We start from the raw sequence: 16,376 nt of genomic DNA, 5'->3' as shown, positions 1-16,376 counted from the left end.
AGAGGAAAACCTGGAAAAGGAAAACGGCTTTGTTTGGTTTTCTCTAGGTGAAGGGGAGAAAAGTAACTAGGGAAAAGGTAATTATTAGACATGGGGTCAAGCCTCTCCTGTGTTCCCAGAGGAACTCTCCAGCTTTAAAGATTCAGGCGGCAGCTCCACAGCTCTGCAGCCCTGGAAAGACCCCAGCAGCTAGAACAACACACTGTCAGGAGGAGAGGACAGAGAGAGGAGAGGAGCGCCCACTGGGGGGGGGACAGTGCAAGAGGACATTTCCCCAGTGCCCACTGGTGTTTCAGCTTCTTTGACCACAGCTGGCTTTTCATTTTCAACAGTTAAAACAAAACAAAACAAAACAAACAAACAAACAAAAAAACCCAGCCAGGCGTGGAGGGGCTGGCCTTTAATCCCAGCACTTAGGAGGTTGATCTCTGTGAGTTCAAGGCCAGACAGGTCTACAAAGACAGTTCCAGGACAGCCAGGGCTACACAGAGAAACCCTGTCTCGAAAAACCAAAAAATTAGATTAAAAACAAAAAATACTGTCGCTTATCAAGTTAAGCCTCATCTGAACACTATCAGCATTTTTTTCAAAAACAGAAACACACTAAGACATGACCCCAAGGTAGCCTCTAGGGGTAAGTTTGGCTTAAAAAAAAAACAAGTTTTCAGTTATGAATGTGTGTCTTCGGTTCCAACGTAAAACATGAAGTTTCTTACTATGTGAATTACAGAAGAAAAGAGGCCAAGACCGCTGTTTCAGAGGCAGGGCTAGAAATCCTCTCTACTGTGTACTTAGAAACAGGGCTGTGAAGAGAAGCAAATGTGGGTGGCTAATCCAGCAGTGAAGGAGTTAAACTACTTCTTTCGAAAAAATCAGTCATTCCAGTCAGCATGGCTCACTAGGAAGAGGTAACTTCATACAAAACAAACAAACAAACAAACAAACAAACAAACAAACAAACAAACAAAAAACAGAAATAGAAAAGGGTTAAGGAGGGAGGAAGAAAGGAAAGAAAAATGTTTGCTTGTTTGTTTGTTTTTAAGTGGGTTATCTGTACACTTAGTGAACTAGCTGTCAAGGGGAAGGTCCTCGAAGAACCAACTTCTAGACACTTGACCTCAGGGAATACTGAGGAAGCTTGCCCTTGTGTACAATAGTTACCTTTCCCTAGTCACTTTCCACTCTTTAACCCTGAGGGTATCAAACAGAACTTCTGGCTTTCGACCGGCTAATTGGAAACCCAATCTGATAATGAAATAGATTAAAAAGTACTACATTACATTTACAAGTCCAAAAATTACATGTAATTGCTCCTTGGTGTATGTGGGAAACTGGTTCTAAGACTTTCTATCCCTCTCAGAATTCCAAATTCCTCATATGCTCAAGTCCCTAATGCAAAAGTCTTTTTCTGCATATAAATTATAATTCTAGACTATTTGTAATATCCCATAATGTGGAAATGCTTGTTAATAGTTTTTATACAAGAAGAAAAAAGATATGTGTGCAGCAGAGATCTAAGTATCCTGGATAAGAGGACACTTTCCATCCATGGTTGGCTAATATGAACCCAGGGATACAAAGGGCTGGCTCCTTTTAAAAGATTCTCACATTGAGCCAGAATCATCCCAGGGCTGGGAGAAGACAGGGACTTCTCCCATTCCAACCCAACTTTCCTCTTTTATCTGTGTCCTTGCAGACCCTTGAAAAAACTCAGAAATGGGAAAAGGAAAATGGGTGTAATGGATACAGTTCTACTAAATTCAGCTGATGGAGAGGTTCCAGCAAGGCAAGGTCCCCGGGAGCTAAGAAAGCACTTCCCCTGCTTACAATGCCAGATGTCCAAGTGGAGTTGAGATGATGATAGCATTCATTGGCTGAGAAAATAGCTCAGTAGTCAAAGTACTTGCCTCAAGAGCAGCAAGCATGATGTCTGGAGACTAAAACCTAATGTAAATGCTGGGTGGGTGTGGTGACCAGGAGACAGGATCCTAGGAGCAAGCTAGCTAACCAGACTAGCCCTGTTGGTGAGCTCTAAGTTCAATGGAGAGACTGTGCCTTGATGAATGAGTGGGGAGCCACCAGGGAAGACTCGATGTCAACCACCGTCTTCCATACTCATATATGAACACATAGATAATGTTTTTTTTTTTTTTTTCAGAGCTGAGGACCAAACCCAGGGCCTTGCGCTTGCTAGGCAAGCGCTCTACCACTGAGCTAAATCCCCAACCCCTTAGATAACGTTTTGTGCGTGCCGCCTTAACCCTTCAGCTTCTTCGACCTCAGCACGATTTCCCTACTGGTTTTTGCTGTTGTTACTTAAACCAAAGCTTATCAAATCCAATTTGTGATCCACAACCAGTTTATTTTCCAAATGAAGAAACAGAAGTAAAACTAGAATTTTCCAAAATCTATAACATGTAAAGACAGGCTAGGTTTCGGAAAATTCTTTCAGTTCTGCATTGTGCAGGCATTTATGCATCTTCAAATTTTATGCACTTAATTTAAATTTAGTTTTTTTAACTAGGTAGATTATAGTAATAGAAAATGTTGAAAAACATCACTCTGTAAGACAGGTTAAGTAATCAGCCATGTTCTATACTTAAGAAGAAACTGTGACTTCCAAGAATGGAGGGATACGTAGCTGCCTACAACATCATCGAAGGATTTTAACTGGTTGGAGACAAAGAGAATTAGACAAGTCATCCTACCTCAGTCATAAAATCAGAAAAAAGGAAGGCAGGGAGGGAGGCCAAAAATAAAAAAAATTAAGGTAAAAAAGCAAGGAAGCTGTTAGAGTTGGTGAGCAATCACAAGTCTGAAGCAGATGCCGAGAAAGGGGGCTACTTTTGGGGACTGAGCAAAGGCTGCTCCGAGATGCAAGGAGGGCGGCGAGTGTGAAGTCACTTACAATCTCCACTTCATTTAACCCATACAGCCTTTAGAGTTAGATACTTACATTTCTCCGGGCTGGGGAGGAACTGAGCAGGTTAAAGGCTAGAAACATATCAAACAGTACCAGAAGGATTGTGGACATGAGACTGGGACATTTCCCCTCACCTCTTGATGGACATAGTACCTTATTATGAACAGAAAGCTCAGCAGAATCCATCTATCTAGTAATCCTATCAGTATCCGAACGCCCCAAATGGATAGGGAATCACATTGCTTATGCTTTCTTTGTAAAAACACATGTGGAGCCCACTTCCTGGTTCTGGGCCGAGATCAAGAGTGAAGTTGACATGATCAGTATTTTGCTTCCACCCCCCCCAATGGCCAGTGAGTGGATATTTTTGTGTGTGCTTTTTATTTCTGCATACTGTATTGTATTATTATATCAATAATACTGCATATGTATTAGTGCCATCTTTCACATTAAAATAAATATGGTAATATATTAAGCCAGTTATGGTAGCATACACCTTTAATCCTAATACTTGGTAGGCAGAGGCTGGTGGATCTCTGTGAGTTCGAGGCCAGTCTAGTTCACATAGCTAGTTCCAGGTCAGCCAGGACTACACAGTAAGGCTGTGTCTCCAACATTACAATATTATAATAAGGATTAAAAATTTGACATCTGTGGGCACCTGGCATGCACGTGGTGCACAGACATAACCCATACACATAAAATAAAATAAAAATAATTTAAAAATTTTAAAAATAAAATCTAATGGCAGTGTGGTTTAAAATCTCAGTTAAAATTAACATGTCTCCTCTTTTCTGTATTTTTTTTTTTTTTTGAGACAGGGTCTGAATAGATCAACGCTTCCTCCTGCCTCAGGCTCCTGAACGCTGCCATTCCAGGTGTGTGCCAATCTGGCAGCTGTTTGTTTTGCTCCAGCAGCTTGTGATGGGGATTCTCACCAAATGGCCTGTTTTCACGTGATTTACTCTGCTGTTATACAGCGATTTCCTTGGGGTTGAAGCGTCCCTCCTGGAAGGAGGAAAAGGCTAAGATTCAGGAAACTAAAGAAACTGACAAGGCGCTGGAAGCTGAACAAATTTACCGATGTTTAAGATGCTCAGGAAGCTCAGAGAGTTGCAAGATTCATCCCCCCCCCCGCCCCCAGGTTACAGGAGCAGAAGCGGCTGTGAGGGGGTGGTCTCCCAGGACGAGGTTTTCACGAGCCGTATGCTGGGGTGGGCTGCCGAGTGGTTCAGTCGCTTTGGAAGCCCCTATATTCTCGTAGCAAACCCCAATAAGCTCACTAGTCTACCAAACTGGACTTGAGTGGAATAATTTATTTGGTCCGTCCCAGACGCCCTCTCTAGGGTGAATGGACAGTTGCTCACACCTGCTGCACAGGAGCATTCTCAGTTTGGACCTGTTTACCAAAGATCATCAAAGCGGGGCTTGTGGACGGAGGGAGGGGGCCAGCAGGTCACCTGAATACCCAGCCACCCCTCTCTGTTCTAATTGCACCCTTGGGTCTCTAGGAAGAACTACAGGATATAAGTAGGGACGGATTATGGGAGGGGACTCCTACATAACCAAGCGGCACTCATCTTTGCTGGGGAGGGCTGCTTCCAGGGTGGCTGCTCTAGGGTCATCTATGCCTCTCCTCCTAGCTCCCCCTAACTGTTCTGAAGTTAGCCTAATAGACCCATTGGTCCCCCTCGGAGTGAACTTGGCTGAAACTGCACCTAGGGTTGTCCTTTGGGCCGCAGGTCTTTCCTAGAGAAGTGATTTTAGCAACATCTCAGTGAAATGTTACCCAGTATCGGACGTGATCCGGCCCACCACTTCTGGTCTGCATACCGGAGACGTCTCCTGAGGCTAATATAGAATTATACTCTATTCACCAGTGATATGGAATTAACAAGGTAAATGAACGTCATCATATTCCAAAAAGATGAAAGGTCTCACTTTTAAAAGTAATGTATTAAGTACATTGTACAGGAGGGCATCACAGGTGAAGTAAACAAAACTTCGGCTTTTCAGAAAATGCTGTTCAGTAGACCTGCTCTGAACAGACGGGGAGCGTTGACATGCTTGGGGACCATACTCTGTTTTTCTACTATAGCTTTGGGCTGCACACAGAAAGCCTGAGGTTGCAAGCCGGCAGGAGGGTTGCAGGAAGCCACGCCTCTGTAGTAGGCTCCTGGCTTGCCAGAACCAGACCGGAGCTGTGAGGTTAACAGGGGGACAGGAGGAAAGTCGGAGCCAGCTGCTCATTGGCCGGCCCTTCTAGGGGAGGCGAGCCCCCACCCAGACCCGCCACACCCCTGGCCCGGCGCGGTTACCTGACTGCGTTGACCGGAGGGTTGCGGAGGCGGATCAGCGCCAGGGACTGAGGCAGCCTCAGATACTCAGCCATTTTCTCCGGGTATCCTGCACCTCGGACGTCTGGGGCAGCCCGGGCTCCTTTTCTGGGCCGCCCCGAGAGGAGTGGCACGCGCTGGACCAATGGGAGCCGCCGCCGCCGCCTCCTGCCCTCTGCACCACCGGCTCCGCAAGGCTGGCTGCGCTCCAGGGAGGGTGAGCCTCCTCGGCCTGCAGAGGGAATGGCCAAAGGTAAGCTGCGGGGTGTTAACTTCACCAACAGCCATCTGCTGGGGCACGAAGTCCCGAGGGTCCTGTTTGCCCATCCCTCTCTGGTTCTGTCCCTTCGAAGGGCTGGGATTTCGCATAGTTCGTCCCTGCACTGCGTACCTATTATGGGCTGGACGTAGGCTGGATACTGACAATAAACCATGCCTTGTTTCTTCCCTCTCAAAGCTCAGCCTGGACAGGGTCCTCCCAAATGCGCGTGTTTCTCATGGTTGCCAAAGCCCACCAAGTAGCCAGAAGACTGTGCAGGTTGACAAGAAAAAACAAAACAAAACAAAAACACACGTGTAAATCTCCACTGATGTCTCCCAAGTTTTTTTTGTTTTGTTTTGTTTTTGTTTTTCGAGACAGGGTTTCTCTGTGTAGCTTTGCGCCTTTCCTGGAACTCACTTGGTAGTCCAGGCTGGCCTCGAACTCACAGAGATCCGCCTGGCTCTGCCTCCCGAGTGCTGGGATTAAAGGCGTGCGCCACCACCGCCCGGCTGATGTCTCCCAAGTTTTAACAACGTCTAAAGATTATTTTCAGACATGTTTTCTTACTTCTTGAAATTAAGAAAGGGTCTAGCTAGTAGAAAATGCTTAGTGCCCTGGAAGTTCCAGGAACAAGCAGGGGTCAGAGTCATCCCAATAATTGTAGCCCACAAGTCAAGGACAGCCAATGACCCAAGGCACGCCTTCAGGTGCCAGTGATGACAACAGCCTCATGGGAGCAAGTGACAAGTGACAGGAATCTCTATCTGCTGCCTCTAAAACCATGCCTAATCTGTAGACTCTAACTAGTCCCCAATCTCCTAGTGTGTTCTGTTGGCGGAAGTCTGGCCAGCCCAGGTCTCTTTGCCTATAAGCAGCAGCAGCTTCAGCTTTGTCTCCCTTCAGATACTGGTGTCTAGGAGAAAACACAGCCACAGTATCCTAGGAACTTGAACAGGTAAGAGTTCAAGGTTTAATAGCACTGAGTGGCCCTATTACACTCCACCCGCTTGGAGCAGGGGGAGATAACAAGCATATTTGGAGCCAGCCTGAGGTACTTTGTCCTCTCCATGTTGGAGGAGTCAGCCACCGGCCATGGCGCCTCTGCATTTTTATTTTAGTTGAGCACAGAACTTTCTGCTGTGCCTCTCACAGTGGGGTGTTGGTGCAGGGTTCTGTGTAAATCTAATAAGCTGCTTGGCTGTTTGGAGTTGGCTCCTCAACAGGGTCAGGACCAGCACGAGGCAAGTGAGGTATTTAGAGGATGAAGTTCAAAGGGCAGTTACTATCAGGGTCACCCAGTGCTGACCCTGCTGGTTCCTCAACAACAGCCACCGTCCTATCAATTAGTCCCTCTATAATGTTACACACTGTGAGCCTAGGGATACAGCTAGATGGTAGCATGTTGATTTTTCTTTGCCTGGCAGTACAGATTGTCTATATGCACGGGATCCATATTGGCTGAGTCTGAGGATGTTTAATTTGCCGATTAAATAGGTTCTACCATGTTGCTGTTCATAGACTGCTTGACTATTTGATAGTCTTTTGATCATTGGAGTGAACCACCATATCCTTCATATTTTACTCGCTTTGTCTTATGAGGTGCTCTGCTACTTCATAGGCTATCATTCCTCTTGGGTAAATACTGCACACCGTCTGCATGCCACCCATTTGCTTAAGAACATTATTTCACTGTAGCGACTGCATTGCCTTGAGTCCCCAGTTCACGAAGGCTTCTCGAGTTCATTAATGCTTCAGGGAAATCGTTGTAAGCACTGGAACTGTTCCAATGCCCAGAGGGTAAATGGTGAACCTTATGGAAATACTGACTTTTTACCTGCTGGCCCATGCAGGTCCCTGTCTATGGGAAGAGCAGGGGTGGCTCTTTCTTCCCATCTTGAGATCTCTATCTACTGGAAAGCTCAATCTGTCAGGCAAAGAATCCAATTCAGCCTCACTGAAAAGAAGGAAAATACTCATGGGTCACTAATGATTCTTCTCATCTTAACTTCGCATTATGTAAGTTTTCAAGTGTGCATCAAAAATAAGAACACAGTAAAACAGTATCAGTACATGACTGTTGACCATTGCTACCCTCCTGTGTTTGTTTTATAGTAATTTCACTCACAAAACTATGGTGTTTTGACATTGACTCTGCTGAACACAAAGTATAATGGTGCTTGACAAGGTGGTTCAAGCCTGTAATCCCGGTCAATATTCAGGATGCTGAGGCAGGAGGATCACCACGGGGTTGAGGCCACCCCGGGTCATATAGAGGAGGTTGTAAAACAAGCAAATGAAGGTGACGAAATGGCTTTTCCTTCATTCTCCTCCCGACTCCAGTCTATTGTCTCATCTTTCCAATCTATACCTGCCACCATATTTTTTAAAAGTGGTTTTTGTTTTGTTTTGTTTTGGTTTTGGTTTTTCAAGACAGGGTTTCTCTGTGTAGTTTTGGTGATCTTGCGCTGTAGACCAGGCTGGCCTCGAACTCACAGAGATCCGCCTGGCTCTGCCTTCCTAGTGCTGGGATTAAAGGTGTGTGCCATGCCGCCCAGCTAAAAAGAGGTATTTTAATAGGTAAAAGATAAGGGCACTAGAAGTGAACAGAAGAGCTCAGAACTATCCCTGGAATTTATTTACTTTTTACTCATTCAGCAAATGTTTAAGACCTATCAGCTCCCAAAGTCTCAGGGCACTCAAATGTCATCATTGTAGGTAATAGTTCAGTAGGTCAAAGGAGAGATGGGATGGGGGAGGGGCCAGAGAGAAACAAAGACAGATTGACTTTAATTCCTGTCATCTAGTGGTCACTGTGGTAAATTTACTTATTTTCCCCATGACTTAGAGTATCATAGTGTTTGTTCAGGAAAGATTTAAAAAAAATAACCCAGGGCCTAGAGCGGTGATGTGATTTATTTAAGGTCATATGGCTATTAACATGGATTCATTCTGAGGAACTGGATCACACAACTGTGTGGGCTAGCAACCCTGAGATCTCCAGGGTAGACCAGGAGCTTGGTGTCCCATGAGAGTTGGTCCTATAGCTCAAGTCCAAAGGTGGATAGACACCTGGAGGCAGAATTCCCATTTCCTCAGGACACCTACCTCAACCTTTTTCCTGTGAAGGACTCCATCACTTGGATAAGGCCCACCCATGCCACTCGAGTTATGGAGTATCATGGTTTTTTCAAAACCAGCTAATTGGGGCTAGAAAGGTGGCTCGTCAGTTAAGAGCACTGACTGCTCTTCCAGCTCTCAACTGTCTGTGCGGGTTTCTTGGTTATTTGGAACACTGACCCATCACCCACATTTCAAAACTACTAATAGTGTTGTGAAAGACGACTAGCTTTGTCATCTTTCTAAAGTAGAAATTGAGACGTTTCTTTGAAATACAAAAGAGTAAATGAAACTGTGCAGTACATTCAGAGTCTGCTTGCCTTCTAGAACTGTGTCGGTCTGCAATTTGGTCCTATTCAGCCAGTTAAAAAAAGACAGAGCTCTCCTCACTTCTGGGTCAATTATGAGGTTTGCCTTCACACACAGACACACACACACACACCTCGTTATTGATGAGTATGTCCACTCTTTCAGGGCACAGCCTGAGTTTCTCCCTCGCACTTAGCACGGTAATTCAGCAGTTGTTTTCAATGAGGCTTCAAGTTGGTTCCAGTATATACGTTACATCCAGTTCCAAAGGGGAAGGTGGCCAGTATCATCAGCTAACCCCTGAACAAAAAGTAGTTCCAGGCTTTCGTTCACACGTGTTCCAGTTTGGAACAGGAGAGTATATCATTAGGAAAAAAGTAACAGTTTAATGTTCATTGCAGTATGCTGGAACTTTCTATGCGTCATCTCAAGTAACAACAGCCCCAGGTTGTGGGTACTCGTGTTTTCCACAGTTGGGTCAGGCTCATAGAGGTAAAGTAACACCAACACCCTCAGAAGTGATCCGGGCAGCATCGCAGCCAGCGAACGCAGTCTCCGAGGCCGACACCCAGCCGGGGCATCTAAAAGCCTCAAGGGTCCTGTGATTTCGTCCAGACGCCCGCTAATGTGGATCGGAGCGGTGCATTTAAAGCACGGAAGAGCATCTGTAAAAAAAGAGGACCCGGGTCCCGCAGCCCAGGTCCCGCAAGCTAACACCTAACCTCGCGAACCCAAGACCCGCGGCGGAGCAGAAGGGATCGGAAGTGACGTCACACGCGGAAGTTGTGGCGGCGGAGGCGGCGCCTGCGCGCTGGGGCGGGTGTCCGGCGCTGTCGGAGGAAGGCTGTGCGAGGGAGGCTTGCGGGCGAGCGGACTCGGCTTCGGGCCGAGAGCCTTGAGGAAGTAAGTCTTCTAGGAACCTGGCGGCGCTCGCGGGTGCTGGCGACGTGGCGTCTGGGGCGGCCGACGCGCGCTCAGTTAGGCTCGCTGCCCACTTACTCAGTCAGCCCGTGGTGCAGTAGGGGACAGCGACCCGGTCTTCTGGAGGTCGGTGCCTGGCGGGTGGTAGACGCCGCCGGCAGGGAAGGAAGGGCTGGTACCCGGCCGAGTGCATCCCGGGTGTCAGCATCCAGCCTCTGCATGCACCGCGACTCCAGTGTACTTTGCTTGCCCACTCCCGGCCCTGTGATGCGGGTGCAGAAGAAAATCAGGACGCCTTTGTTTTTTAAAGTTACTGAAATTTACAAACGGGTACTAGTCTCTTGGTGGAAAGGATAAGGCGCTTATCTGGCTTCCTGCGACTACCTTTACTTTTCTGGGAAAGAACTTCCTGGGGTGCGATCCCAGGGAGGTTATTGAATAATAAATAAGCCGCTGTGGTCGCACCGTGCTGGTATCTGATGTTATAAATTCTTTCTTTTCAGCGGTGTAAGCTTTCTTTTTCTTAAAGACTTCTTATGTTAGCAACCAACATTTGAAAGATGAATGAGAAATACACCTGCTGTGTATAGACATAAAGGAGCGATTGTAGCAGCCCCCCCCCAAAAAAAAAAAACCCCGCGAAGATTAAAGTGTTTCCTTTGTTAAAAGCGCTGTTAGGTGTAATGAAGAGTGAGCATGCACCCCACAAAAAACTAGTACTGTAACCACCTTGTTTGGGCTATCAAATGGAATACAGAACAGATGACACATAGTGCTGTGTAGTCAGATCGAGGCAAGAGTCTCCACCTACGTGCAGTCCCAGTGAGGTGGCTGTGCATGGGCTATCTGAAAGGCTGATCTTGAGAGGTCCCGAATTGCATCATTAGATTGGATAGAATGGAGTAGGAGACCAGGAACTTACGTTGCATGGTTGTGTTTTACATAAGAAACTAGTAAGCATCTTTAGATTTTAAACCTAAGCTTTTCTTCAAGTCAATTGAAAACTCCAAAAGTAAACATGCAAAAACCTTTTTGTAGTTAAGTTTATGTTTTTCTACATTTAGACCTTCTTTTCCCAATTCCTGGACAGTACTGGTATCCCACTCACCCCATTTTATATGCTGTTTCTGTGCCACTCTTAAATATGGTAAAAAGACATTCGAAATTTGAGATCTTCTAGGTCAGTATTACTGTTTTCGTGTAGTCTTGGCCACTTCAACCATGTTCAGAGTCATATCTGCTAAACTGCATATCTAAGTGTTCATATGGCGTAGCTGCTATCCATAATGAATTTGGATCCAAGTGGTAACCTAGATATGTGCATTGACATTTTTGAGGTTTTCAGTTTCGCAGAACCCTGCTACCTATGGACTCTGAATGGACTTCATATAAGGAAACCCCTGACGCAATAACGGACAAAACATGAGTCAATTTGTGTCGTGGCATTCAAATCCTAACACTTTGGGAGAGGTGAGTTGTTGGCTGTGTTTTATATTAGATGGCGTGTTAGAGTAGCCCTGATTGAGCCAAAGAAACTTCAAGAAGGCAGGAAAACTTAGGCCTAAATCTCTGTTTTTAAAACCAGGATCTTTCAAAGAGAGACATACTTTGTTTGTATGACACAGTGTGACTATTTCCCTGTTGAGGAGGTCAGAAATGAAAGAGGAAACCAGGTGTACTGTGGAGTCTTCCTTTTTGGGAGATTCTCTTCCTTGTGCGGTTGCTATGTTAAAATAAGGGCTCAAATACTCGTCTCAGTCATGTGGTATCCAAGCTTGTCTATGAAATAGTGCATGTCTCAAATCTATTGAGTAATTCTATTTTGTGCCTTAGGCTTATGCAAGAGAAACCACGTCTTTTTTCTCTTATGTTACCTTTTTCAGCCTTATTTGTGTGATTTCTTTTTCTTTTTTTCCCCTTCCCATTTTTTTTTTTTTTTTTTTTTTTTTTTTTTTTGTATTTTGTTTTTCAAGACAGGGTTTCTCTGTGTTTTGATGCCTGTCCTGAGATCTCGCTCTGTAGACCAGGCGGACCTCGAACTCACAGAGATCCGCCTGGCTCCTGCCTCTTGAGTGCTGGGATTAAAGGCATGTGCCACTACCACCCGGCTCCATTTTTTTTTTTTTTTTATTTTCTCAGTCTTCTGTCCCAGGGGATATGTAAGTTTCCTTTTCTTCTCTTTTTTCTCTTGTTCCCTCCTCCTTTCCTTCCTCTCTCCATTGTTACTCTGCTCCTAACTCGGTGATAATGTTTAGCATCTTCTAATCACTAAGCACTTAATTTATAGGTATTTTTTTGTCTCCTCTGTGGATATACTGGTTTCTTGTTTGCACTTACTTGCTTCTGTTAACAGGCGCTACTTGTAATAATTCATCTTGCCCACAGAATTGTGTTTGTACACAAATATCTGCATATAATGATATATCACAATATTGTTGGAAATAGAAAATGACAATTAGAAGTAAGCATGCTACAGTGGAGGTTTGGTTAAACAAGTGCCTTCGCACATGTAACACTTTGCAGCTAATGTCAATAAATGATGAAGTGGAGCCAGAGATACATGTGTGGAAGAATCTGCCAAGGTCCACTGTTAACTGAGAAAAACACTAGAGAATTGTGTGAGCAGCATGCTTTTATTTGCGGTTTAAGCAGCATATGTGTGCATAGATACACATACACACGCACACACATACACACACGATTATGTATAAGGTTTCTTCAAACCTAAGCCAAGAGCCTGGACTAAATGTGTAAAGTAGGCCGAAGGGTTAGGTATTCCCTTTGTACTTTCTTTGTACTTGGGTTTTGTTTTGTTTTATTTTGTTTTTTCCTGTGGGCATGTATTTTCAGAGCACTATGAAACACAGCAAAGCTGTGGTCAGTTCCTACACACAGGAGCCCATCCTTACCCCTGAAGACCGTCTTTACTGCAGCACTGTTAGAACTTTAGTGCTCCACTTCTTTTTCAGAGCTGCAGGGAGGGTGTGGTGACATCGTGTGGGCTTTAAACTTTCACATCAGATTGTTGCTATTAATACGAATTCATGCTGCTGAAGTCAATACTTGTGAACGGTGCATGGCACATCTCTGACCTGCCCAAGTGAAATGGCTGCTCTTACCTTTGCTTGCAGGATGGGTTTCTGTTCCTTTGCCTGGGTTCTTTGGGTGGCTCAGTGTCACTGAATGGGGTGGGGTTTGTTTCATTTGGGTGCTCTGCACCCCTGTGGTACTAAGGACCAAACCCATGCCCCTGCACTGTTTGGGCTTGTACTCTCCCTGGCCCTGGGACTCTGTACTCTTTAATCTTACAGTTACTGTGTAGCTAGAGTTTTCCTGCCTTGCCCACAGTCAGGACAAATCTCTCTCACCTGCCAGTCCCACAGCCGCTCAAACCCGACCAAGTAAACACAGAGACTTATATTGGTTACAAACTGTATGGCCGTGGCAGGCTTCTTGCTAACTGTTCTTACAGCTTAAATTAATCCATTTCTATAAATCTATACCTTGCCACGTGGCTCGTGACTTACCGGCATCTTTACATGCTGTTTGTCATCATGGCGGCTAGCAGTGTCTCTCTGACTCAGCCTTCCACTTCCCAGCTTTATTCTCCTCCTTGTCCTGCCTATACTTCCTGCCTAGCCAATGGCCAATCAGTGATTTATTTATTGACCAATCAGCAACACACTTGACATACAGACCATCTCAAACATTACTGTCTCACTTTGCTTTTTCCTAAATTTCAAAAATTCATTTTATGTCTATAGTTGTTTTATCTGCAGCTATATCTGTGTGCCACATGTGTGCCTGGTGCCTGTGGAGGCCAGCAGAGGGGTCGGATCCCCTGGGACTAGAGTTACAGACATTGCAAGCCACCATGTGGGTGCTGGAAATTGAACCTGGATCCTTTAGAAGAGCAGCCAGTGCTCCTAACCCCTGAGCCACTTCCCCAGCTGCTCCACTTTCTCCATGATGTTTAGAACTGCTTCAAGACATTTCAGAGAGTGACTTGTTCTCTCTCAGTGAAACCTGTAAGCTGGAAAGAAAATTCAGAGAACCGTGTGTGGGTGGTCTTACTCTGTATATTTTGAATTGGCTAATTTACCTTGGATTCAGCAAGTATGTCTGGTGACTTTTATTTCTTCAGATTCTTTGCTTTTCAAACTTTTATTGTGGGACATTTAGAATAATAGCATTCAGTGCATTACAATAGGACTGGGGGAATTTTCCAAGAATGTAAAAGTATAGTCTTTATTTTAATAATGAAACTTAGTTTGAGAGTAGGTTGTACAGCTACGTAAGTGTGTGACACCACAAATCCAGTGGAAGTCATCAAATCTAGGTCTAGGTCATGATTGATGGAGTAGAACAGGTTTTAATGTGTTAGGTATTTAAGGTTTTTGTTTATTTGTGGCGCAGAGGGAAAAAATTGGGGATTGTAGGTCTGAGCATATGCTGTTATTGAGGCACACACTCAGCTATGGCTGGGATTTTATTTATATAAAATTAACTCAAGTTTTCCTCTGTTCTTAGCCTCCTGAATAGCTGCGTCTGTAGGACTATTTGTTTTTGCTTTGTATTGTTTTGATTTATTTACTTTTGTTTTATGTTTATGGGTGTTTTTTTCCTGCATGTATGTGTACCATGTGCGCAAATTGCCTGCAGAGGCCAGAAGAGGGCAGCAGATCTATTGAGACTGTAGTTACAGTTGGTTGTGAGCTACCATGTGGGTGCTGGGAATCGAACCTAGGTCCTCTGGAATTGCAGCCTGTGTTCCTAAGGACTGAGACATCTGTCCATCCTCAGAGCTGTGTTTTATACTGTTATTAGCGTAGTAGTTTGTATTTTGCATGCAGTTGTCTCTGTTAAATGATTAAGATCTTTGGGATTAACCACTATCTTCTTGATCTTACTTTCGTTTCCTATTGGCAATAAATAACAGAAGCAACTTAAAGGAGAGAGGGTTTAGCTTATAGGTCCCAGTTACGGTCTGTTACAGTGGAGAAATCAGTTGGAAGAAGAGAGCAATGGATACATGCATCACAGAGCTCAGCCTGCTCGCTCCACTTTATACATTCCCTGCTTAGGGCACAGCACCTCCCGGAGTGGGCGGCTCTTCCCACCTCAAGTCAATATAGTCTAGGTAATCCCTCACCGACCTGCCTGATTTTCACTGTGTCAGCTGGACAACACTAGCCCTCACAGTCACAAAGGGACACTCACAGGCAGGATATCTGGAGGAGTAGTCTGGTTTTGCTAAAGGGAAAACCAAGAATACTATAGAATTAAATCCAGTGGTAGATTGCTTCTCTGAGTCAAGATTCTAAATGCTGCAGATTACATATAGAAATAAAGGAGATGAACATGAATACAAATGTTTCCTGAAGAGAACATAGAATTGGTAAAGATACATTAGTTTATGTATATAGTCTCTCTCTCTCTCTCTCTCTCTCTCTCTCTCTCTCTCTCTCTCTCTCTCTCATACACACACACACACACTCTCACACTTGCTTGCTCGCCCCCACCCCTCTCTCCCTTCTGAAAAGCCAGAATTCCAGATAGGAAGTTATTAACTCAGCCATTTCCGGGCCTTGGGCCTGGCCTGTATTGGCCTAATTCATGATTTAAGAGCAGTTTGAAGACTTTTAGAAGTTTAAGGATTATTTCAAAGGTTCCAGTGACAGGAAGGTAGACAAATCCTGAGACTAGAAGCCTTAAGGCAGTAGTTCTCAACCTGTGGGTCATGACCCATTGGTAAACCTTTATCTCCAAAAAATATTTACATTAGGATTCCTAACAGTAGCAAAATTACAGTTAAGAAGTGGCAATGAAAATAATTTTAAAGTTGGGAGTCACAACGTGAGGAACCGTATAAAAGGGTCGCAGATATAGGAAGGTTGAGAACCATTGCTTCAAGCTTTAACAGATTATTGACTGGGTTGGGGGTGTGTGTGTGGTGTGGCTCAGTGAGTAAACAGTTATGGTTGAGGGTTTTTTAACAGTCTGTCTTGTGGTATTGGAAAAGGGAAAGAAAAAAAAAGCTCAATTTATTGCTTTTCCATATCAATTAGAGTAGGCCCATAAACTACCATTTCAGTGCATATGACCACAATTAAGTAGATAGACCTTGGTAACCTATAAAATACAAGTATACAAACAGATTTAATTGGTAGACATGCTTTAAAGCTTAAGAGAACCTTTTAATTTTTTTAATGGCTTTGCTTATAGAAAGGGATGCCCTGGTGTGGTAGCATAGGGGGACCAGACTGTTTTTTGTTTGGCTGTTTGGTTTTTTCTGTAACACAAAAGATCTCGGAAGAGCTGAAAGAACTAGGAAGTACGTTTGTTTTCCGTCCACTTTGAGTCCAGAATTAATTCTGAATGGCAGAGGACGTAGGACCAGTCGGTGGTGGGATGGGCTGTGCTTGAGCAGCAGTGAACTCCAGGTGCTTAGGGCAGCCGGAGTGAGTCCCAGTGCCAGGGATGTGGTGGAGGGGTTGCATTGTAAGGG

The 16,376-nt window shown here is 44.7% G+C and overlaps 2 protein-coding genes across 6 annotated transcripts in view; one reads left to right on the top strand and one right to left on the bottom strand.

Annotated features, from left to right (window-relative positions):
- Window positions 1–9,620, bottom strand: part of Ehhadh (enoyl-CoA hydratase and 3-hydroxyacyl CoA dehydrogenase) — a 43,343-nt gene extending 33,723 nt beyond the window's left edge. Inside the window, exons 1-3 of one of the 2 annotated variants that reach the window (XM_052740092.1) lie at window positions 9,081–9,620; window positions 5,651–5,789; window positions 5,242–5,491 (exon numbers count right to left, since the gene is read on the bottom strand). In XM_052740092.1, the coding sequence (XP_052596052.1) occupies window positions 5,242–5,491; window positions 5,651–5,693 (293 nt within the window). In that variant the 5' untranslated portion in view covers window positions 5,694–5,789; window positions 9,081–9,620. The remainder of the gene's footprint in view (window positions 1–5,241; window positions 5,492–5,650; window positions 5,790–9,080) is intronic. The other variant, XM_052740093.1, reaches the window with a different exon arrangement.
- Map3k13 (mitogen-activated protein kinase kinase kinase 13) overlaps window positions 5,402–16,376 on the top strand; it is a 175,648-nt gene continuing 164,673 nt past the window's right edge. Inside the window, exons 1-2 of one of the 4 annotated variants that reach the window (XM_052740087.1) lie at window positions 5,402–5,512; window positions 11,214–11,338. The gene's annotated coding sequence lies outside the window, so the exon portion shown is untranslated. Of the gene's footprint in view, window positions 5,513–9,733; window positions 9,851–11,213; window positions 11,339–16,376 lie in introns of those variants that run through there. The other 3 variants (XM_052740086.1, XM_052740089.1, XM_052740090.1) reach the window with 3 other exon arrangements.

Source organism: Peromyscus californicus, unplaced genomic scaffold (genome assembly GCF_007827085.1).
Source record: "Peromyscus californicus insignis strain IS unplaced genomic scaffold, ASM782708v3 Scaffold_16__1_contigs__length_79575227, whole genome shotgun sequence".
NCBI lineage: Eukaryota > Metazoa > Chordata > Mammalia > Rodentia > Cricetidae > Peromyscus > Peromyscus californicus.
This window is presented reverse-complemented; position numbering and strand designations above follow the sequence as displayed.